This window comes from Pleurodeles waltl, chromosome 1_2 (assembly GCF_031143425.1).
Source record: "Pleurodeles waltl isolate 20211129_DDA chromosome 1_2, aPleWal1.hap1.20221129, whole genome shotgun sequence".
Classification (NCBI taxonomy): Eukaryota; Metazoa; Chordata; class Amphibia; order Caudata; family Salamandridae; genus Pleurodeles; species Pleurodeles waltl.
The window spans coordinates 623,640,086-623,663,542 of NC_090437.1; the positions used below are offsets into that span (position 1 = coordinate 623,640,086).

A 23,457-nucleotide genomic window follows, 5' to 3' on the forward strand; every position below is an offset into this window, starting at 1 on the left:
GCATAGGAACAGTTCTTAGGGCATAGGAACAGTTCTTAGGGGGATTCAGTTGGCAGATGTCTAACTGGAGCCATTCACCTCCATGGGGTTGAAAGCATGTCAGAGGGAGCCAGCAGAGTCTAGACAATTTGCATGACGGCCTCTAAGAAGGCTTCTATCGGCTGCGGGGTCAATTATGGCCTGGATAATTTCGGCGGCTCTGGAACCAAATGCAAAACTGGCTGCGAGTCAGAAGATGCTAGATCATTCAAATGACACCTTGCAAATGCTTGCAAGGCTTAGAGTAGAGGATGAGGAAGAATCTCGCTTTGCTTTCTTGCACTTACAGCATGTTTTTGGTTTCGTATTACCGGAAGACTTTGCGGTGAAATGTAAATGTGGGGAATGCTTACCTCATGACTGCAATCCAGAACGACCTGCAACCCGTTTTCAACACAATCTCTGTATCTGCTTGACAGCACAGAACTTTGTATCCCGCTCCCAGATTACATTTAGGTGCATTTGGCCACACCTATCCCATAACTCTGAATTGTGAATGGAGCCCAAGCACCATAGGTAAACCTTCTGCAGTTTTGTGACCAACATCTATTTCCTGGAGTCATTGCAAGGCTTCAATCCTCTTGTTTTGGGGGGAAACACCTTCTCAAGCACAATGTCTTTCAGAAAAAATTTACAGTCATCATAAAACTGACAAAGTTGGAAGCAGAGCTCGGGACCCGACACCAGAGAGCAAAAAAAAAAAAGGAACAGACATCAGTGTACACCTTCACTCCATCACTTTCAGGGACTTATGAAGTCCTTGCAGAGACATATGGTGACACCTACCTGCATCTGGTAATATTCTAAAGTTGAGGAATGGTAGGTTAGAAGTGTCAATCAGAAATAAATAATTCATAAATGCTGAACGTTTGGAAGTGACCTATGAATGAGCAAAAAACTAAACCATAAGTGACATCTTTTTTCACCAATGTTTAAGGCAATATTGATTTTCACAGTCATATTGCTGTTGCCACAATCTGCCAAAAAAGGGCTGCTTAACTGCATGGTAAGATTGCTTTTAAGATCAAGTTGCAAAGCCTTTCTAGGTTGCAATGGCAGTGCCCTTTGAGTCTACATGGAGCAGTCTCAATTTTTCTTGCCTAGGAACTGAACCGAAGACTGCATGGACATTCCTAAAGATCAGATAACGATAACCTTAGATCAGATGATCAGTTTTCACAAAGGAGCTCCCAAGATCACAGCTTTTGCCACAGTGTTGCCTTGAGGAGTTGCTGATGGCTGGGACTCAAGGAGGCAATATTTTCAGTAGAACATCCAGATCTACATTTCAGTATGAATACACTCTCATGAACCTAAAACATTCAAATCAGTTAGCTTGAAGAAATAGGATTTTCTTAAAGAAAGCAGGGTCTCAGGGAGCAGCTACAGTTTTACAGTAAAGGCATTCACCAATAGGGAATTCATACACCATACTAACAGAGACAAACACACCTACACAGTATTAGTGGCATGAGAAGCCTGCTTATTACCAACAAAGGGAAAGAGGTTAGAGGAAACCAATAATACTCAGCAGGGCTAAGAAGCCCTTAATCAAGCATAGGCAAACACTGCACCACTCATCATTTCAGTGGCAGGGAATGTGTGGCACCATTCCCAAGCACTGCAAACTGTAACAAAAGGCTAATGGGTTCTATTTATTTTACACGCATTGGCATTGCCAATGGGTCTGGCCTTAAAAGAATGCTGAATGGCAATGTGAAACAGTACAGAAAATAGCATGGGAATAGATATGTGTTTCTGTGGTACAAAGAAATACAGAATAATGTTGGTGTTGAATAAAAGGTCAGGTGACAGTTGGACTGTTAAGCCAGACCTAAAAATCCATGTAGGTTAATGTCTGCCCTCCTCCCATCTGTGCTGTTGCCAGTAAAAAAACAACATAAATGATCTAGTTATCTAAGACGCTTTAATAGCATTCCAATGTCTCATGTGTGACACTAACTTCACGCTTTGGCAGCTGGATATATAAACACAATGATCACAGCTGCCTGGAGGACAAACAATTTTGTGGAAACAAACAACCTCTGCTTTATCAAAACGTGTACTCCTGGCCCCATACATGTAGAGCCAAAGACCCTCTCTAGTGATGATCACGTAATTGTCTGGCGAAAGCTGTGCTTCTTAGTCAGACCTTAAAATGGCTACCTATTAAGATTCTGGAGTTCTTTGCTAAATATTCTACCCACAACTTTCAACGCCCTTTCTCCTGGGCTAACTGATGCAAGAGAAAACGTTTTTGCAATGTCCTATTATTAGTTTGTTTTTCATGATCTGTTAATTTTTGCCCCATTCATTTAATTTTTTCCTGGACTGCTGTTTTTTTTAAAAATTATGTTGTTTCCCTAACACTTGAAAGTTTCTATGTGTAATCCTGCCCTCTAATGAGACCTTTGCTAAATATGTAAAAATCCAAAAATTCTAAAACAAGTCAAGCTTAGTAGGATATTAATATATTGTTATTTTCCAACATCAAAGGGTGCAAAACAATATTATAAAAGATTACTTTCCAGTGCATATATGTGATACAACTAAATAAAGTACTTACCGCATCGAGGCATCAGCAAAAATCTGTCGCAACCTTGCTTCTGTTTCACCATAAAACCTGCAAAGCAAAAAGAATAATTTTACACAATATTTGCATAAACCTACTGGACCTCAAAGGATACAGTATTCAGTAGTGATTTTACAATTTTCAAATAAAATGTCTAAATATTATATGCAGTATCCAAAAGTAGATGGCAAATATGGAGGAGGGGAAAGTGGAAGCGGGAACTGGAGAAGTTACAAATTTAAATTGTACTTGGTACACAAACAGCATCTAAACGTCTTAGTGTGGCTTCTTGTCTACATTAACAGAAAATGCTTTCAAGGAACTATAAACAACACTTACTTGCTTAATATTTCTGCACCATTTATTACTGAAACATAAGCTCCAACTTCATGAGCAACAGCTCTGGCAATCAGGGTCTTCCCAGTGCCAGGTGGGCCATAGAGCAATATCCCTCGAGGAGGAGGAATTCCTTCAAAACATTAAAAGCGTCATTGTTTTCGCAAATTAACCAAAATATATTTGTACAACACAATGTTCTGAAGCATTCAAATAATAAAACACAAGCAAACATTAATCAAGGAGGGCAACTTGATCACCCCTTCTTTACATGACATCATCAGTTTATCTTTCACTTCACTACATACCATCAGGATACGCTAGATCAAAATCCTGTGATGTAACGCATGTCCAGAAGACATGTAAGGAAATTGTGGGAATATTAAATTCTACATAATGGTAAAACTTATCCTAACCCAGGTGCACAATTCATACATAACACAAAACACAATGGAAAAACTGAGCTGACTAGGAAACCACTTAGGTAGCTTTTTAAAACAGAGTTTTTGATTGCCAGTTGTACGCCTGCATGTGTATATCATATGCGACACGTCCACACTAGGGCACATATGCAGGCCAAAGCAAGTTCTCTTTTTTCCACCTTTTTTCTACTCATCAGTTTGGATCGGTGTGGATCGTAACCAGATTCCCTCATGCTGTGCAAATGCAAATGCCCACTGAAGTCTAGCTCTAGGTTTTCAAGTCATTATTAAATTGAGGAATTTTGTTGCTATTTGTTTTCCTTCCTTCTCCTTCCTTCAAAGTGAGTAGCTTATGGTACAAGTTTCAAGCCATGCACGCAGAAGCCACCAACATTAATTCACCAAGATGCCAGGAGTAGCAAAATGAGATCAGGCATGCTGACCATCCATCCCCCTTTAGGGTGACACACTAAAGTGCACAAAATATTATGGATGGAATGATTACAAATTAATTACAGCCACTGGTAATTACTAAGGACTGCACCTGAGTCAATTGTTTTTTTGCACACTACGCCACCTCAGTTTGGACCCAGCCATATGCAGATCAGTCTTTACTCTGCTCCAATGGGAACAGTCCAGCCCAAACTTCCAGGCCAGTGTCCTCTCTGAAAGAGAATACAAGTAACCCAGAACCAGTTTCACCCTTGTTAGGGCTATTTAGCCAGGTATTGCTTGGTTCCAGTGACATAGTGTGCACAGGACCCATGTCTAGGCGTACCTGCTCCACTTAGGACTTAGGGCAACATACTAAAGTACACAAAAACTGATGGACAGACTACCCTTCACAATTAGGATGCGGCCCAAGTAATTACCAGTGGCTAAGATTAATTCAAGCATTCCATCCATCATTTTTTGTATACATTAGTGTGACTCTCTAAGTGGGACAGGTATGCCCAGATGTGGGTACTGTACATACTGTGTCACTGGAACCAAGTCAGACCTGGATGATAAGTCCTCATTAGGGAAAACCAACCCTGTGTTGTTGTATACCAGTTCAGGGAGGGCCGGGCTTGGCAGTCCGGACTGGAAAGTTCCCTCAGGAGCGCAGTCAAGACTGATCTGCATATGGCTGGGGCCAAACTTATGTGGCATGATGTACAAAATAACGATAGGCTGAGATGGGGTCTGAATAATTACTAGTGGCTGAGATTAATTCAAGCACTCCATCCATCACTTTTTCGTACACTCCCCTTTATGACATCACAAGATTTAACATAGACGCTCCCTAGAGGTCTCACATACCTTGGTACAATCATCAGATTTCCAAGTACAGCATAAAAAACCCCATTAACAAGTGTTCTGGTAGAAGCATCATATGGCTAGCTAGAGTAACAAAAAAAACAGTAATTTGAAACTGATCTGGATGGTTCCCATGTCAGAGTTTCTGTTTCAGAACAAGTATTAGTACGTGCTTGAAAATGGCTACATTCCACCTCTAACAACTGGCTGTGTGATCTGGGAACCAGGGGCATGTACTATAAGATATAGTAAGAACTGCACATTATAAACAATGTTAGCCATTTCTATAGCACACTTCAAAACTTCAGTTGCTTGTAGTAGATTTAGTAATGACAGGGGTTAAAATTCCACCAACTCAATCCTTATTATCACATAACCATGAGAGGAGCAGGAAAGGCTGACTCTAGGAACTGAACTTGTGACTCAATTTTCTATGTACCTTTCTGCAGCTACCTTAATTAGGTGACCTCACTGGGCACACAGACCATCACTCTATGGCCAGCAGCCTGCTTGGAATATACAAGAAAACACAGGCTGGGGTGCCACCATGTGCTTCACAGATCTGACGATGCTCATAACCTGCAGACTGATAGCTATGCTCTGGAAGGCTGGAGCATTGGAGCGTGGAGACGCTTAAATGTTGTAGGGCGGAGGCAATGGCACTGACTCCGGAAAAGGCACACGGTCTGTGAAAGAAACCTATAGCAGCAGCCTGGGAAGAATTAACAGATGACTAGCAAGGGTTCATGGACTTTTGAGGAGCATAATACTATATTGTAATATCGAAGGACACTTTACTCATTGTGGTGAAGGATCAGTATAGAGAGGTTGGGGGGGGGGGTCATGGCGACAAACTGAGCAGTGGGAACTATCTTGTAAAGATGATAACTGTCAACAACCTAAGTGCTGAGTGTAGGGGCCGCTATACTTTACGATGGCTGAGAGGCTCCCGTTATCACGAGACACCCTGTATATGACGACTGTGGGTTTGGCTAATTATTTCACTTTTATAATTTATTGCTCACCACTTTAAAAGCATATAACCCCTGTAAGCACAGACATGATGCAATATGATAACAGTAAATGACTGGACATATTGTACATATATTATGTAATATATTCAGCTGGCAGGAGCTGGCAAATCTGCTATAAACTGGCCGTGAAAATGCTAAAAAAAGATGGTTTCACAAAAAAAAGGTACTGCAGCCACCATTTTCAGAGCTGATCTTATGGACTTCTGTTTCCAGATCAACAGATCACACTTTGGGGCCAGTGACTTTCAACCCTAACCTTTAGAGTGAAATAAATGCATACAGAAAAAAGGTAAAATAGCAAAAAAAACTAGTTCACCCCAAAACCCAAATGAGTTATTAGGCTCTGCACAAAAACGGGTTAATGCAACTCAACACAACTCACACATGCATTCCTAATAGATTAGATTTGAACTAGCGGTTTCAAGAAAGGTATCACAAGTGTATGACTTTGACCACATCATCCTTCCTTTGAGTTGCACAACATAACCTTCTATTTATATAGTAGTGTACAGAGCCAATGCCTGAAAAAGCTGAACATGCCAACAAATGACAATGAACTAAATGTTCTAAATGTATGCACTGTCTAATTAAGAGGGGCACTTGGGGTTCAGTTTCTGTTTGTGCATTAAGGAATATTTGATGGATACTAAGTTCTTTCATCCCCCGGGTTTGTCTGCACACTGAGGAATTCCCAAGAGTTCACGGGTCTGTCTATGCACTTAATAAGGCCTTTAGATTGAACATAAGCTTCTACAGCTAGGTTTGTCTGCATTCTGTGGAAAGCCTAAGAGTTCATGCCCCTACACCTGTTTACGCACTGAGGAATTCCTGAGGACTGAACATATGCTCCTGAAGACTGAACATATGCTCCTAAGGACTGAAGACATGCACTGAGGAACGTCTTGAAGTTGGGTGTGTACTTCAGTCCCAATGACTGACTGAACACTGATTAATGGTCTTGGAGTGCTTAAGTGTGGCATGTGACTGTTTCTGGCCCTAGTTCTGAATGCACTCTGTGGAGAGAGGGTAGCATGCAGCACTGCCAGATCCCTCAGTGCCAGCAGGAATCTGTATCTAGACCTGGAAATGTGACTGCTTTGAGGACTAAAGTGAAAGTCGGGAGTTGCCAACATGAAAGGATGATGACCTGCGACAAGCCTGACGCAATGTTCCTAATTCTACCTCTAAGTCTGCATGTGCTTCCAGATATCTGTGCAATGAGATTACTAGCGGACCCCATGCCACCAAGACAGTGTGCTGCTGTCTTAGGCTTTCATATTGTAGTATGGTAAATGAAAGGCTTTCATAGATGGGAATCAAGGCAGCAACTACAATAAGCAATTAGGTTATTTATTAAAAGCCTGGACTCGACGCAAAACCCTGAGGGCACATTCACAAACTACAGCCTGACATCGAAGAGTCCCCACACCAGACTAGCCACTACTTCCCTAACTGTGTTAAGCACCAGAGGTTTTGAAAAATATGAAGCTCCCGTCCGAAAATAATTGAACGTCCCCTAAAATTTCACTTAACACTTGGTCTGAATCACAGTTTAATAGAGTGCAAACGGGAGACCAGGTGTAGCCCACATAACAACCTTCAGCAGACAGACAATCCTGATTATGCCTGACAATCACTACCTGGGACAGTCAACTGCTTTCTTCAGTGCCACCAGAACAGGAAGGCCACAAAAGAAGTGGCAAAATGTCAGCAAGTACCTGCACTCTGCTGCACAGCAAGGAAGAAAACACTGACCTTTAACTGTTCTTCCCAAACCAACCTGGGCAAGGCTATTCACTCAATAGAATGACAGAAAACAAAAACATTAAGTTAAGAATTATGTGATAAACATAAGGGAGTCAAGCAGCACAGGTAAGTTAAAGTAAGAACAAAGAATGTAAACTCAGTCTCTGAAGGCCTACTCACTGATCCCCATGCATGGGGTCCATTAGGATTATGTAATACAGGGCTGGATGCAAGTATCTTGCAGCTTGTGTAGTGCAACCATCATGTAATTAGTGGCTTTTTGATAAGCCAATTGAGCCACATTGATTATTCATAGAAAAGTGATTCACCCTAAGTCTTAATACATTTCGAACTTGATGTGTATAAAGGTCTATAGTTAGAAAATATTTGCATCAGACAGCTAATTCCGGAGTAGACTAGGTCCGTTTCAGTTAGGAGGTAACAATTACAACACCATGAGGAATGACTGGTTAAACCTTGTGAATATTCTCATTGGAAAAGTGAACATGAAAACAGATGATAAAGAGTGCATGCTTGTTTACACAGAAGCAACAATAAACTGGTGTAAATATGCTATCTAACGTACCCAAAAACCATCATATACCCAAGATGAACCAGAAACCATTTACAACTTTTTAACTGGAATTACACCCAACTCTGATTTTAAATAAACATTTTACTATTATATTACTCCTTAATATTTCTAGTGTGTAACAGCCAGTGTGTAAATATTTCCTTATTTTGGTATCTGGCATCAAACGATTTACATGAACATATCTGTACTCTGCGTGTCCACAATAAATAAAAGACAAACACATTTTAACCTCATCAGACTATTAAATGCTTTAAAAAAATGAAGGAAACTGCAAGTATCTCAATCTTCATTTTTTTACAGGGCATGAGACCAGGGATAAGCATCAACGTACCTTCTTGAGATCGGATTTTATTTTTAAGAAACTGGCTCAGTTTATCACTAAGACAAACATAATACCTGTGGTCTGTCCAGCGGCTGGCACCTGGGCTCAGCTGGCATTGGCTCATCACATAACTTGTCATTTCAGTTACTATCATTGGCACAGTCAAACAAGTTACTTACCTTCAGTAACACCTTATTTGGTAGTGACTCCATCTAGGTTCGTATTCCTGATCTTAGAACTACGTCCAGGTGTCAGACTGGATCTGGAATTTTTTTGTGAACACTACCCTCTGGTGTGTGATAACTAGTGCCCTGAAAAGGGAAACAGCCCTAAGTCTACAATCCATTCGCAGAGCGTGAAGGATGGGTAGGTCAGAAAGGTATCCGAGGCTAGATAGAGTCTCTAGCAGATAAGGCATTACCGAAAGTAAGTAACTTGTTCATCTGATAGAGACTTCTTGCTGCAGATTCCTTACCTTAGAATAGATGCTCAAGTAATACTTCCCCTGAGGTGGGTCTGCCGAACAAATTAAAACTAGCAAGTCCTATAGGACCGAACAGACAAGATGCCCATCCCTGCAGACCTGACTGTCCACGCAGTAATGCTTGGTAAACGTGTACAGAGACACCCACACTGCTACCTATCGGATGTCCAGGACGCAGACTCTGTGTGCTAACACAGTGGTCATAGCCTTGGCTCCAGTGGAATGAGCATGCAAGCCCACAGGGGGTTGCTTCTTGGCCAATGCACAGTAGTTTGATACAGAGCACTATCCATCTGGGGATGGTCAATTTCTGTACCGCCTTCCCTTTCTTGGTTCAGACATAACCCACAGAGTTGGTTGTTCACCTGAAACTCTTTTGTGCGGTCAAGGCAAAATGACAACACTCCTTTTGGGTCCAGCTGGTGGAGTTGCACCTCTTCCTTAGAGGGATGAGGCGGAGCATAAAGGGTAGGCAAGGTGATGGACTGGTCTACATGAAAGGAAGTAACTACTTTTGGTAGAAAGGAAGCTCTAGTGCAAAGGACCAGCTTGTCTGGGAAGATGTTGAGTTACGGGGCTTGGATGACAAAGCGTGGAGCTTACTGACCCTTCGGGCAGATGTTAATGCCACTACAAAAGCCGTCTTGTTTGTAAGGACCTTGATAGAGCAGTTATGGAGCGGCTCGAACCGAGCACACATCAGAAAAGTAAATACTAAGTTAAGGTCCCTCTGAGGCATAAAGAAGGGAGAATGCGGAAACAAGTGTTGGAGACCGTTCAGAAACCTATGTACATTAGGGGACTGAAAAAGAGTTGGCTGATCTGGGAACCATGGAAAGAACCTTTTTAAGGTGCCCAAAGCAGAGCCCTGCTGGGCAAGAGAAAGAATAAACAGAAGATCCCGAGAAAAGGGAGCAGAAAGGGGATCAACCTGTTTTTCTGCAGGTCATGCCACAAACTTGCACTAATGCCAGGTGTATACCATCTTGGTGGAAGAACGCCTGGCACCAACGTCACATTTCAGACTTCGGGTGGAGTGTCGAAAGTGGTCAACTGTTGCCGCTGAATCTCCACTCATGAAGGCAGGGCATTGACAGGTTCAGGTGCAGAACCCTCCCCTGCTGCTGCGACAGATCCTCCTAAAAGGGGCAGCCTGAAAGGATGACCGATGGCCATGGTCAACAGCTTGGAATACCAGACTCTCCGAGTCCAGTCCGGGGCCACCAGGATGACTTGGGCCCTGTCGTTCCTGATCGTCTTAGAAAGTCTGGGCAGGAGTGAGATGGGCGGAAAGGCGTACAGGAGGTCTGAGCTCCACTCGAGATGAAAAGCAAGAGCTGTCTTGGAAACTCCAGCGTGCAGAACTGCTAACATTGCACATGTGGCAGGGAACACATCCAACCAAGGCACTCCTCACTGCTAAAAGAGACCTTGCACAACCTCTGGATGGGAAGGTGTCCACCTCTGGATAGAAACGCCATTTGTGATCTGCTAGGCATCTTCAGCTTAGTTTGTCCGCTCTGGCATCCAGAGTACCAGCCAGGTGTTGAACCACCAGGGAAAAGCCCTGACGTTCCAGCCATGTCCAGAGATGAAGGGCCTCTTTACAAAGGATCCACATGGCGGTGGTGTTGTCTGTGAACAGCTGCACTAGCCTGACCTTGATGGAGGGTGGAAAGGCTTTCAATGTCAGCCAGATCGCTCGAGTTCCAACATGTTGATGTGGATTCCGGATTCTGCCGGAGACCGGAATCCTTTGATCTCCACCTCTCCCTGATGGTTGCCCTGTTCCAGGAGTGACGCATCTGTCACCATTGTCAGATCTGGTTGGGGATGGGGTAGAGGTCTACCCAACTGGGGTTTATTAACAACCACTGCAGATGTTTTGAAATGCCCTCCAAGATCTGGACAAAGTCGGAGAGATTCCTCTGATGTTGCACACACTGGAACTTCAGGTCCTAGTGCAGAGCCTGCATAGGCCAGAGGGCATGAGTCAAAAGCAGGATGCAGGAGGCCATGAGGCCCAGCACTTGCAGAGGCAGTATCACTGAAATCTAGGATAGAGGCTGAAATATCAATATCATAGCCTGAATATCTTGGACTTGCCATTTGGGAGAATATGCCCGAAACTGCACTGTCTACAACATCTCAGATGAAAACGAGCTTCTCACAAGGGGTCATGGGTGACTTTGGCACGTTTATAGTGAACCCCAGCGAGTGCAGGAGGTCCGCAGTAGTCTGGAGGTGGGAGACAACTGCCTGAGACAATCCTGCCTTCAACAGCCAGTCGTCGAGATAGGGGACAACTGGCACCCCTGATCTCTCCAGATGAGATACAAGCACTGTCATCACTTTGGTAACCACCCGAGGAGTGCTGGCAAGGCCAAAGGGGAGCACAGTGAACTGAAAGTGCTTGTGACCTACAGGTAATGTCTGTGGGCAGGCAGGGTGGGGATGGGGAAGTATGCATCCTGCAAGACTAATGCTACAATCCTGTCTCCCAGGTCCAGGGCAGATAAGACTTCAGCAACCGTGAGCATTTTGAATTTCTCCTTTTTCATGAAGAAATTGAGAGGGCGCAGGTTGAGGATAGAACGAAGGCCTCTGTCCTTCTTGGGCACCAGAAATTAGCTGGAATAGCAACCACGACTCACTTCTGCTGCTGCCACCCTTTCCATGGCTCCCTTGGCAAAGAGAGACACCACTTCCTGGTGGAGTAGAGAGATATGGTCCTCCATCAGTCTATTGTAAGTGGGTGGCATGGGTTGAAGGATAGTCATGAAGGGGAGGGAATAGCCCTTCTGGACAATCTAGAGAACCCAGGGGTCGGATGTTATGGACCTCAAGTGGTGCAGGTGATGTTGTATCCTGCCTCCCACTGGTTGCCCATGAGGGTTAGAGGACAAACTAAAAAGGCTTGGAGGCTGCGGCTGCTGTGTGTGTGTGTGTGTGTGTGTGTGTGTGTGTTTTCGTTCATGGGGTGGGGGGGTATGGGGGGATTGGGAATGCTGGCCCGACCTCTGGTTACCTGGCCACGAGGACTAGTGGCAGCCTCTTTAGTTTGTCCCCACGAGGAGCTCCTATGCAAGGCTTTGCCCAGGCCACATACAGGGGCTGGGAAGCTTGTGTGCCATGGTGGCTGAGCAGGTAGAGATGTGGTCGGAAACCCCTTTGATGCCCATAAAAAAAGAGAAAGACAGACTGGGTTTGGCGAGAAGCCATAGAAAGGCCCAAGTACCAGGCCATAGCTCTGCTGTCCTTGAAGCACTTCAGCGCTGAGTCTACCTTGTCTCCAAAAAGATAGGAGCCGTCAAAGGCCATGTCCATGATCGAAGCCTGGAAATTCTCTGAAAAGCAAGTAGTTCTCAACCAGGCGTGGTGCTTAAGGGACACCAATGATTAAACCGCTCTGCCTAGTAAGTCGGTTATGTCCAGCCCACAGTGAATGGCGAACTTAGCTGCATCTCTCTAGTCAGCAACAGCTTGGGAGAGTATGATTGGGCCTCCTCCGAAACCACAGGCAGCAACTGAGTCACAGAGTGAATGGGAGTATCATCCCAAAAGGCAGACGGTGTTTACCGACCTCAATGCCATGCTGGAAAAATAATATAACTTCTTGTCCAAGTTATCCAGCCTTTTGGATTCCATGTCCAGTGGAGTGGTAGGGAACGCATCAGGGTTTACTCTGAAAGTGGAGGATTGGACCACCAAGCTCTCCAGGGTGGGATGTTGGATGAGGACGTTGGGGTCACCTGGGGCAATGGCAGCGGGCAATTGTCCTGTTCACAAGAGCTATTGTGCAGGGCTTGGACCAGGCCAAGAGCAGGACATCTTTGAGGACTTCATTAAATGATAGAAGAGGTTCAGAAGGAGTAACTGAAGCACCTCCGTCAAGACATTAGCCTTGACAGCCACGGAGGGCAGCTAAAGGTCGAGGAACTCAGTCACCCTCCTCACCACCATAGCAAATAAGGCTCCCTCCTCCGTAGCCACGGTAGGAGGGGAAACAAAGCCAGAATCTGGGGAGGTGTCCAGTCCACTGGTGTCCGTCAAATCCTTACACCAGGTGTACTCTTTGGAGTTTAGGGGCTGTATTCATAAGGGTCCAGTGGCCCCTCTCAATCTGCTCCAAGTCCTACCCCACAGAAATAGGGCTCAGGCCTGGAATAAATGTCTCCAGTAGGCTTCAGAGTCAGACGACACCCATCCAGATCCATGTCGAGATCGAGTATAAGAATGGAGGCAGCACCACCGGGGACTTTGGCAATGTGGCCGGCACTGGGAAAGGTAGTGGTGGCTTAGCTGACATCAGTTCGGATCGGTCCATGGATCAATGGGGGCCTTATTGGTGCCGGGGCGAACCCATCAGTGGAAGACCAGTAGCATCCCTCCTAAACCCGAGGGCGCTCCAGTGGTGACAGGACACCCAAATATGAGGTGCATGGCCTCATAAAGCTCCCAGAGTTGGGCAGGGGTCGCACTGACTCCAGGAAACTCTGAGAGGCGCAGAGAGGGCCCAGACACAGGCTCAAACACGGAGCCAGGCCTCGAATGTCAATGTTCCCTCCTCTCGTCAAATGACTTTGACGGACAGGGCGAAGTTAAAGACCTCTTCGAATTACTGCTTTTCTGTTTCTTGTGGGACTTATCAAATGGGACGACTTCGACTGTGACAAAGATCGATGGTTCTGCGACCGATCCCTGGGAACTTTCTCTCGGGATCGAGACCAGCGAGACAAGGAGTTTGTGGGATGGCTCCCTCAAGGCCTTGGGGTGCATGGCTCGACAATAGGCACAGGTCTTGGCGTCATAGTTGAGCTAGTGACACCAGAGGCAGATGTGGTGTGGGTGCGTCACTGACATTTGCCAGTGACAGGCACCACAGGGCTTAAAGCCATTCCTCGTAGACATCCCTGCCACACCAGGAGCCAATGTCTCAAAATTTTTGACAAAATGTTGAAAAAAGTCAGTCAAAAAGTGAATGGGAGGAGCTTTTCTCCGGATTTGTGCTGACTGGCGCGGAAAGAAAAGAAGAGACGTCAAAGCCTCTGGGAATGTGCATGCCACTTCCGGCATGGATGTCATCATGTGGAACCAAACATTCCCACCTACTGGTGCACAAGGGTACTGCTCACGAAAATTTTCCGGACCCAGTCTGATGGCTGGGGATAATTCTAGGTAAGGAATCTGCAGCTAGAAGTCTCTATCAGATAGAGGCATTTATTGGGAATGCAATGTAGTCATCTGATCACAGCTAGGTACCTCTCTCTTTGCAGCACACACGCTTACATGGCCTAAGACAGAGAACTCCAGTTTCAAATGATAGGACAATTGTAGACAGATTTGTTCCTGAGAAACACAGTAGGTAGGTAAATGCTTCCTGGTTAAATGTTTGAAAGATAGGCCTCTTTCAAAGCAAAGGGATTCACTATCTCCTTTTTGAGTGATAACGTTTTGGTATAGTAGTAAAATAAAAAATAAAAAACTGATTACAGTCCTGTACTGATGCTTATACTTTTCTGTTCAGTCCTTTCCTTTAACAAGAAGCTATTACTTTCCAAAATACATTTTTAAACCTCAGAAAATAAACATTAATGATTGCTGTTCACTTTCAGACCCTGGTGTTGTTCATGTCACCTTTTAGTCAGGGGTCGCAAGAGTAGTCTCGGGGATAGCAAAAGACAAACCAGAGGTCGCACCCCTAATTGACGTCCATGTAGAGGGAGGCATGTTGTGTGGGCATTGTAGGCAGCAGGACAGTTGAGATGAATGAAATGCTAAATAGTAAGACAGTCTAAGTGGTACGGCCCATGGTTTGGGTGCTTTGAGCTGTGCTTTATGCCCATTCCATATGTTGGGTTGGATACCCGCCTCTATTTAGGCGAGTACGTTCCTGGAGATCAGGAGTGGCAAGATCCCGAACAGGTAACTGATCCTAGGGGATAGAGTCATTTTGATGGTTTCAACCTTGCCCTGAAGGGAGAAGTCCAACTGGTTCCATTGTGCAAAGTCTTGTTTAGTGCTTGTTATTGTGACTGCCATCTTATCCAGGACTCTACTGAGAAGTATTCACAAATAATTACGTTTTTTTGGAACCCACCTCATATTGTATGAACTAACCTTGTTTTTGGGCTGGACACTGTTAAGGCTTAACACTGACGCTTTCTATCTTGTGTAGAGAGACTAAAACACATCAGGGTGGTAAATGTTCTGGTCAAATTCTGATTGGACTATGGTCATTGTATTTACCTCGAATCGCCAAAAAGTCCTACAACAAGCTGAAGCAGAAGGCATCAGTACGCCTCATTATGAGGATAAAGAAATATGATATTTCAGCCTAATAGCATAAATAACACCATCTGTCAGAAAGGAAGTGTGCGATTCAAAACCATGACCTTTGTACAAAAGGTCATAGAAGGAAATGCTCAGATGGTGGAAGTGACTAACTGAAATGTACCACTGATACGCCAGGCAGCCAGACTAGAGTGATAAAACTGTGCACTGGGGCTATTTCAGTGGTTACAGATAAAATTTGGAATACCTCACCCCCCCCCACCCCGACGCTACACAACCAATGAAACCTTCATTACCTCCCGTCCCTCCCTCGCCTTCCTTTTAGACCCTCCCTTCCCCTTTTAAAAACCACCCCCACCCTTATCTCCTCCTGTTTCTTTTGTCTAGCCCACGCTAGACGTTTTCTTTTCCCTTACCTGCACGGCGGGGCATGGAGGTCTACGATGGAGGCACTCCTCGGGACGCGGAGCTCCGCGAGGAGTGCTGCAGCTGGTTGCGTCCTGTGACGAGCAGCCGGGCTGCTCGGGAAAACGCGGACTGAGGGCCGGCTGACGGGGTCAGCCGGCCCTCTGTGGCTGGGGCGTCGATTTCCGGGTTTCCGCGCTGCAGAGCGGCGGGGAACTGCGGAACGGCGATTTTTGGACGAGGTTCAGGTAGGACGGGCGTTCTGCCCGCTGTTTTATGGTGGGGGCAGTTATGTTTGACCTTTTAGAGGATTGGTGGATTCCTAGGAAGATCTCTATATAGGGAGAATGCATTTTAGGGTATTTTTGGATAGCAACATGCCTAAGGTTCCGGCAAAGAGACGGAGGATTGTCTCCTCTTCCTCCTCGGAGGAGGAGGGTGCTGCTGGAGTTTCCACTCCTGGGGGCTCACAATTACCGGATAGGGGTACTCCCCTCATGTCTAGAGATGAAGTGCAGGAGATGATTGAGGTGGCCGTTACCAGGGCTCTTCAAGCAGGGGTGGCCAGGACTGGTCAGTCTAAAAATTCTCATACATCGGCTGCTGCACGGAAGTCCTCATCAGATAGTGAGGGTGATGAGGCCCCTTCTACGTCATCGGGGGGTAAATATGTATCCAGAGAAGAAATGTGGGAGGTGATGGCACATGTTCGGGACAATTTGGGTTTCCCAGTGTTTCAACCTTCAAACTCGGATTCTCATTTATTTCCACAAGTCGGTCTACCAGACAGACGCCTGCCAAGTTTGCCATGCCTTTTCAGGGACCTGTGAAGGATATGGTATTTCGAGAATGGAAGGATGTGGATAAAGCTCAGGTTCCACGCTTCCTGCAGAAACTATATTTGCTTGAGGGGGAGGAGGTGTTACCTCCTTCGGTCCGCCTGGATTCAATTCTGGCTACCCTGATTGGCAAAACGGCAGTGTATCCGGAGGATTGTGTGCCGACGGATGCCACGGACCGTAAAGTGGATTCTGGTCTTAAAAGGGCGTTTGCCGCTGAGAATCTGGCACTAAGGGCTGGTATATATTCGGCTTATGCGGCCCAGTCGTTGGTGCAAGACTTTGATAAGCTGGCGGTGGCTGTTCAGGAAGGGGCTGAATGTTCAGAGCTCCTGGCTGGTATGGAACAGCAGGCCAGATTGTTGGCGGATGTGTCATCGGATGTGGTCCGTACTTCGGCTCTGGCCTCTGGTGCTTTGATTGGGGCTCGTAGGTCCCTCTGGTTGCGTTCATGGAAAGCTGACCCAGGGGAAAAGGCGGCCTTGCTGAGACTGCCGTTTGAAGGTCGTAGCTTGTTTGGGGAGCAGTTGCCATCCATGCTTTCCAAGGCATTTAAAGAAAGGAAGCATGCCTTGCCTTATAAAGGGGTTTCTACTTCCAGTAAGGGGTGGAAGAAACATTCCTGTTCTTCTCCGAATAAGGATTCCAAATCCTTTTCATTTAGAAAACGGCGTTTTCAACCACATTTTTCCCCTAAGAAGTCGGCTCCTACGAACCGGGGTGGGTTCAAGAAGGGGTCCTGACAATCACTGTGGGCCTGGCATAGGGCCGGTTGGGGGAAGGCGGAGTCACTTTCTTTCTGCTTGGGTGGAGAGTGTCAACGATCGTTGGGTGCTAGACATTGTGGCCAATGGTTATGTCATCGATTTTGGGGTAGTACCTCCAGATTCAGGGGTACGTCCCTCCCCTCTGCCTTCAAGGGGGTCACGGAGAAGAGCGTTATTGGACGGAGTTCGGGACTTGCTAGTCAAAGGGGCCATTTCCCGCGTTCCGCTGGAGGAACGAGGTCAGGGCACTTATTCGGTCTTGTTTCTTGTGCAGAAAGTTTCAGGGGGATTTCGACCAGTGCTCAATCTGAAAGATGTGAATGCTTGGATCAGGACGGTGCATTTCCGCATGCTGTCTATTCAGACTATATTTCCATTGGTCAGGCAAGGGGACTTTCTAGTGTCGCTGGATCTGCAGGATGCTTACCTGCACGTGCCTGTGGCGAGGTCTTCTCAGAGGTTCCTGAGGTTTGCTGTGGATCAGGAACACTACCAGTTTTGCGTTCTACCTTTCGGTCTAAAATCTTCTCCTCTAATTTTTACGAAGGTGCTGGCCCCCCTGGTGGCTTTGCTACATTCAGAGGGGGTGTTTTTTCATCCATATCTGGATGACATCTTGATTCATGCCCAGTCACGGGTCCTGTTGCAGAGGCAGGTGGCCCGAGTTCTGGGGGTCCTGCAAAACCACAGGTTTTTAATCAACTGGGAGAAGTCAGATTTAGTTCCGTCCCAGGATCTGGTTTTTCTGGGGGCTCGATTTCAGACTCTTCTAGGCTTAGTGACGGTGTCAGAGAAGAGGTTGGGTGTACTCCAGTCCTTGGTAAAGAAGGTTGTATTCATGACCGCACCACGAGCACTTCTATGGTTACGTCTGCAGGGTCATTTGGCGTCAGTGATATTTCTGGTTCCTTGGGCGCGTTTCCATCTCCTGTGCTTGATGACGTGGTTCTTGAGAAGGTGGGCGCCGGGGTCCGGTTCTCTGAAGGACAGGGTTCCGGGGTCCGGAGTGATTCACAGGGAATTGCAATGGTGGTTGGATGCAGATCATCTTCGGGTAGGGGTGTCTTTGTCACCTCTGAGACCCGTGGTAGTGACTACGGATGCCAGCCTCTCCGGTTGGGGGGCGTGGATGGGGTCGGCTCAGGTTCAGGGGTTTTGGTCATCTCGGGAGGCGAGTCGGTCGTCGAATTGGCGCGAATTGAGAGCGGTCTTTCTGGCTCTGGTCCATTTCCAGGGGTCCCTGAGGGGGAGGCGGTTCTTATTCGGACGGACAACTTGGTGGCCAAAGCTTATGTCAACCGTCAAGGAGGGACCAGGTCAAGGGCTCTGTTCAGTCTAGCCAGGGAGATTTTTGTGTGGGCTCAGGAGTGGGTTCCTTCTCTCAGGGCTACGTACATTCGGGGGGTGGTCAATGTTTGGGCGGATCTACTGAGCAGGGTGATTCCTTCCTCTCAACTTTTCTCCCTCCGGAAGTCTCTGTTTCTGCATCTGGTTCGGCTTTGGGGGCTTCCAGTGCTGGATGTGTTTGCATCAGCAGAGAATGCGAAGTTGGATCGCTTCTGCTCCCGGTTTCGGTGTCCCCAGGCCTGGGAGGTGGACGGGATGTCATGTCCTTGGCCGGGGGGGTCTTTTGTATGCATTCCCTCCGTTTCAACTTCTCAGGGAGTTTCTGTTGAGGGTGAGGGATCTGGGTTCCAGGGTTATCCTGATTGCGCCACTTTGGCCGCGGGCGAATTGGTTCCCGTTGTTAAGGCTGATGGCAGACGGGAGGATGTGGCCTCTCCCTCTTTGTCCGTCTCCCCTGGAGTTTCCCTGCCTCCCAGTGGTGTCGTTGAGGAGGTTGCACTTGACGGCCTGGAAGTTGAACGACTTGGCTTGACGGGTCTGGGGGTACCGGTAGCTTTGAGTTCTACATTACTGGCTTCCAGGCGATGTTCCACTTTACTTTCCTATGGTAGACAGTGGCGGGTTTTTTCTTCTTGGTGTTTGAATCATGAGTTGGATCCTACCTGCGCGTCTATCTTTGAAGTGATGCAGTTCCTGCAGGACGGTGCACAATTGGCTTTGTCGGTAGCATCTCTAAGGGTACAGTGGGCGGCGATTCAGGCATTCAGAGGTCCATGGCGTAATCTTAAGGATGAAGGGCACCTGATGCCTAGATTTTTTCAAGGTCTGGTTAATTTGTTTCCTCGCCCGGTACGTTCTTTTCCTTCATGGGATCTTTCTTTGGTTTTGGATATTTTGACGGAGGCCCCATTTGAACCATTGGGGGACTGTGATTTGCGCCATCTGTCCTTGAAGATGTTCTTTTTGGTAGCAATTACTTCGGCTCGTCGGTTGGGGGAATTGGGGGCCTTGGCCTGTTCCTTTCCTTTTTGTAAGGTTTTTCCCGATAGGGTAGTTCTGGTACCGGTGCCTTCCTTTATTCCAAAGGTCAATTCTTCGTTCCATTCCCGTCAGGAGGTTATTCTTCCTTCATTTTGTCCAGAGCCCTCCTCTAGGGAGGAGGTCCGTTTGCATTCGTTGGATGTACGCAGGGCTTTATTGGAGTACCTACGGGTGGTGGCTACTTTTCGTAAGGGGGATTCACTTTTTGTTAATTTCGGTCCGGCACGTAAAGGTGAGAAACCTTCCACGGCTTCCTTGAGTCGGTGGGTGAGATCTTTGATTTTGTTGGCCTATTCCTTGAAAGGGGTAGTTCCTCCTCAAGGGATTCAGGGTCGGTCTACCAGAGGTATGGCGGCTACGGTGGGCGAACTTCAAGGGACTACCGTGGTGGAAATTTGCAGGGCCACCACTTGGGCTTCACCTTTGACGTTTGTGCGTCATTATAGGCTTTCGGACTTGGGTAATTTGGAGTCGGTTTTAGGTCACCGTGTCTTATCCTCTATGAGATAATAGGCGTAAGGTGTTTTGGTGTCCTTGGTGCAGGATATGAATAAAAGTTCTTGCAACTCAGTGTCCGTCTCCTGTGTTTTTCTTGCTATGTCTGATTGGTTTAAAAGGAAGGCGAGGGAGGGACGGGAGGTAATGCTTCCATTTTCTTACGATAATGGCATTACTCCTAGTCCTACTCCCTCGCCTTCCTTTTCCGTTCCCTCCCGCCCTCCCGGTACGGACTGTCCGAGTTGCTGCTTGGGCTTGGTTTTTGCACAGGAGGAGATAAGGGTGGGAGGGGGGGGGGTATAAAAGGGGAAGGGAGGGTCTAGGGGGGAGGCGGGAGGCCTCATTGGTTTAAAAGGAAGGCGAGGGAGTAGGACTAGGAGTAATGCCATTATCGTAAGAAAATGGAAGCATTTTTCGAAACAACTAAAAGCGTGATTCTTTAGTCAGTAGCCTAAGTAAACTCGTACTGAGTTACATTATGTCTGCCAGCACCAAGAAGCTTCAGTGTAAGCGTGTTCTAAAATTAATCTACACTATTACCGAAGGAGGTATTAATATCGTGCATAATGGCAACACAGACAACTAAGGTCAGCTTTTAAAAACTGTTGAAAACAAAATTAGAGTGGTGTTCAGTGAAGCAAGAAACCACGCGTACCTAAGTCAGGAAACAAACTCCAACTAAAGAAACACTGTCGGGAAGAAAACTGATCTACATGAGAGATGCATGCACACGAGCACTTTACAAAGAGTTGCATTGACAAATTAAACTGACACGCCGGTAGTAATGTAGAAAGAAATCAAATATGTCCATGGAGGGGAAGGGAGATTCTCATTAATACAGAAAGGGATGGGGGTGGATCGACTTGTATAAAGGGACGTTCGTGGGGAGGGGCGTCAGACATCCAAGAAAGGAGGTGCGACATGTAAAAAGGCAAGATATAACATTAAAACGTTAAATTCATAGAAAATCAATAGTTATAAACCAAATTCACATACATTACGATCAGAGATATGATATCCATCTGTCTCAGTGGAAAGAAACATATCAAAGCGCCAAATATTATCATTGCACATTCCCATTGAACTTTGTTTTTTTTAATAAAAAGATAACAACCAACTATGACATTTGACTTCCTCATCCAAGACCCTTCCACAACTTCAAAAAACCATCATAGGATTCAGATCTTAAAGCATATTTCCTTTCAAGCGCCTTAATTTTGCACACTATAGACCATCATTGTTGAAATGATGGAACGGTTTCCGTGCGCCAGTTCTGAAGAATTAACGATCTGGCGATCAAGGTAATAATAGAGACATTTTGCTTGCAGGGTACTAATTAATTTCGGATGAATATCCGAGCACCGCTATCTGAACATCTAGTGGCTATTTCAATCCCAGTGTACAGGAACAATACATTGCAATTTGTTCCCACAGTAGCCTTATTTTGGAGCAGCCCTATTTGATGAGTTCAGCCGCCACCTCTTCCATTGAACAACAAAAGCATTTATTGAGAATTTGACAATAAATTTTATGATAGCAAGCTGGTGTTCGATACAAAAGCCATTTGGTATAGTATTGTATGTGCCTGAAATTCGCGCCCTTCAGTAAAGAAGTGTTAAACTCATTAATCTTATTCCAGGTTGCGGCTGTGAACTGTAGATGTTCTCTAGCCTGCCATGTATCCCGAGCTTTTGGATATGATACATTTTACTTCTGCAGTCTAAAAAGAGCAACCCAGCAACTGATGGGTCTGCGGGTTTTAGACGCCATCAATTCTTCTACCAAATCTAAACTTGAGACTATCGTAATTGAGTCAAATTTGTTTAAAAACTGTCGAACTTGAATACAAGACCATTCCAATACAACTTTAAAATGTCTAATATTAGCCTCCGCTTCCCTCCAGATCTTCCAGGACTCAAATTGTATGAAATCCCTAATTGTGCTGTAGCCATTGCTCTCCCATTTAGAAACAATATTTTTCTCCAGGAGGGGTCCATCTCTGATAAATATGTTGCCAGATAAGTGACACCATTAATAATGTCCTATGGTAGTGCTTGAACAACAGTCTTTTACATTTTAATAGCCACTTTAGGGTCTTATATCTAACTTTCTTAGGAGTTTTTCAAAAGCCTGGGGAAATCAAAATCTCATATTCTTGGAAAATCAAACCAAGAAAAAAAAAAACTGTAGCTTAGATTTACATTTGAGGAATTATGAAATCTGTATGTAATGTGCACAAAGTTTGCAAAATAATATTCCCTTAGATCTGGGAGACGATGAGCCCCCTTCTCTTATAGGTTGGCATAATGTATCCATAGACAATATAGAAATTTTATTGGACCACATGAAGGTGGAAAACATTCCCTCCAGCACCTTAAAAAATGTAATCTGCAGAGCCCAAAGAAGGGCATCATCCAATAGAAAGTTACATAAGGGGAGGACAGACAGGCGAATGAAAGCAGAGCGGCCTAGGATTGACAAAGGCAGATTGGTCCATTTAGCAAGCACTGTCTTAATTTAAATATTTAAAGGAGCATAGTTTAGCATAATATTTTCAGAGACAAACAGCCCAAGGTAAAGCTTGGGTTTTCCGCTAACTCGGTGAGAAAAGTTTCTAACGTGCAATTGCACAATAGAATCTCAGTTTTAGACTTGTTTATTTTATAACCTCCAAGCTTTTGATATTCTTGAAAAATCCCAAAGACCTTTTTTGGATTTCTATTCCAGGTTTTAAAAACAAGGCTGTATCATCCGAAAACAGTTTAATACTAGTCCTCCCACTTAGTGATGGTGCCACTTCTGTGGTAGTGCAAACTGCTAATGCTAACAAGGAGAAGAGTATAGACCACAGGCGACAACCCTGCTGCGGACCCCTGCCCACATTGAATGTGCCAATATTGTGATAATAATTATTTGTGCCGTCACGCCCCTATAGAGACACATTACTGTCTGTATGAAGCTAGTGGGAAAACCAAACTCCCTGAGAATAATAAAAGGCTTTCCTAGCAGACTAAATCAAAAGCCTTCTCGGCATTTAAACACATGACCTGGGCTGGTATTTTGTCTTGTGCAAAATAATCTAATGCTTCAATTAAGAAATTTGTGTTGGTGATTAGTTGCCTATCTGGCACAAAGCCACACTAATCAGCATGAACGATGGAGCCCAAAATCCTATAAATACGGTTTGCTAATAATTTAGCGAAAAATTTGTAGTCATCATTTAAGAGGCTAATAAGTCTATAAGAGTTAATGTTTTCCTTATCTTTGCCCTTCTTTAGGAAGCTAACTACATCTTCTGTAGAAAAAGAAGTTAGAACTTCCCTACCCTCCAGGATATGGTTAGCCAGTTTTAATAGTTTGGTATTTAACACTGGTGCAAATTTCTTATAAAATGCGGCTGGTAAACCATCTTCCCTG

General features: G+C 45.4%; 1 protein-coding gene across 1 annotated transcript in view; it reads right to left on the reverse strand.

Annotated features, from left to right (window-relative positions):
• Positions 1 to 23,457, reverse strand: part of AFG2A (AFG2 AAA ATPase homolog A) — a 1,603,044-nt gene that overhangs the window by 1,431,769 nt on the left and 147,818 nt on the right. Inside the window, exons 6-7 of the mRNA XM_069242390.1 lie at positions 2,951 to 3,080; positions 2,606 to 2,662 (exon numbers count right to left, since the gene is read on the reverse strand). Coding sequence (XP_069098491.1) covers positions 2,606 to 2,662; positions 2,951 to 3,080 — 187 coding nt within the window. The remainder of the gene's footprint in view (positions 1 to 2,605; positions 2,663 to 2,950; positions 3,081 to 23,457) is intronic.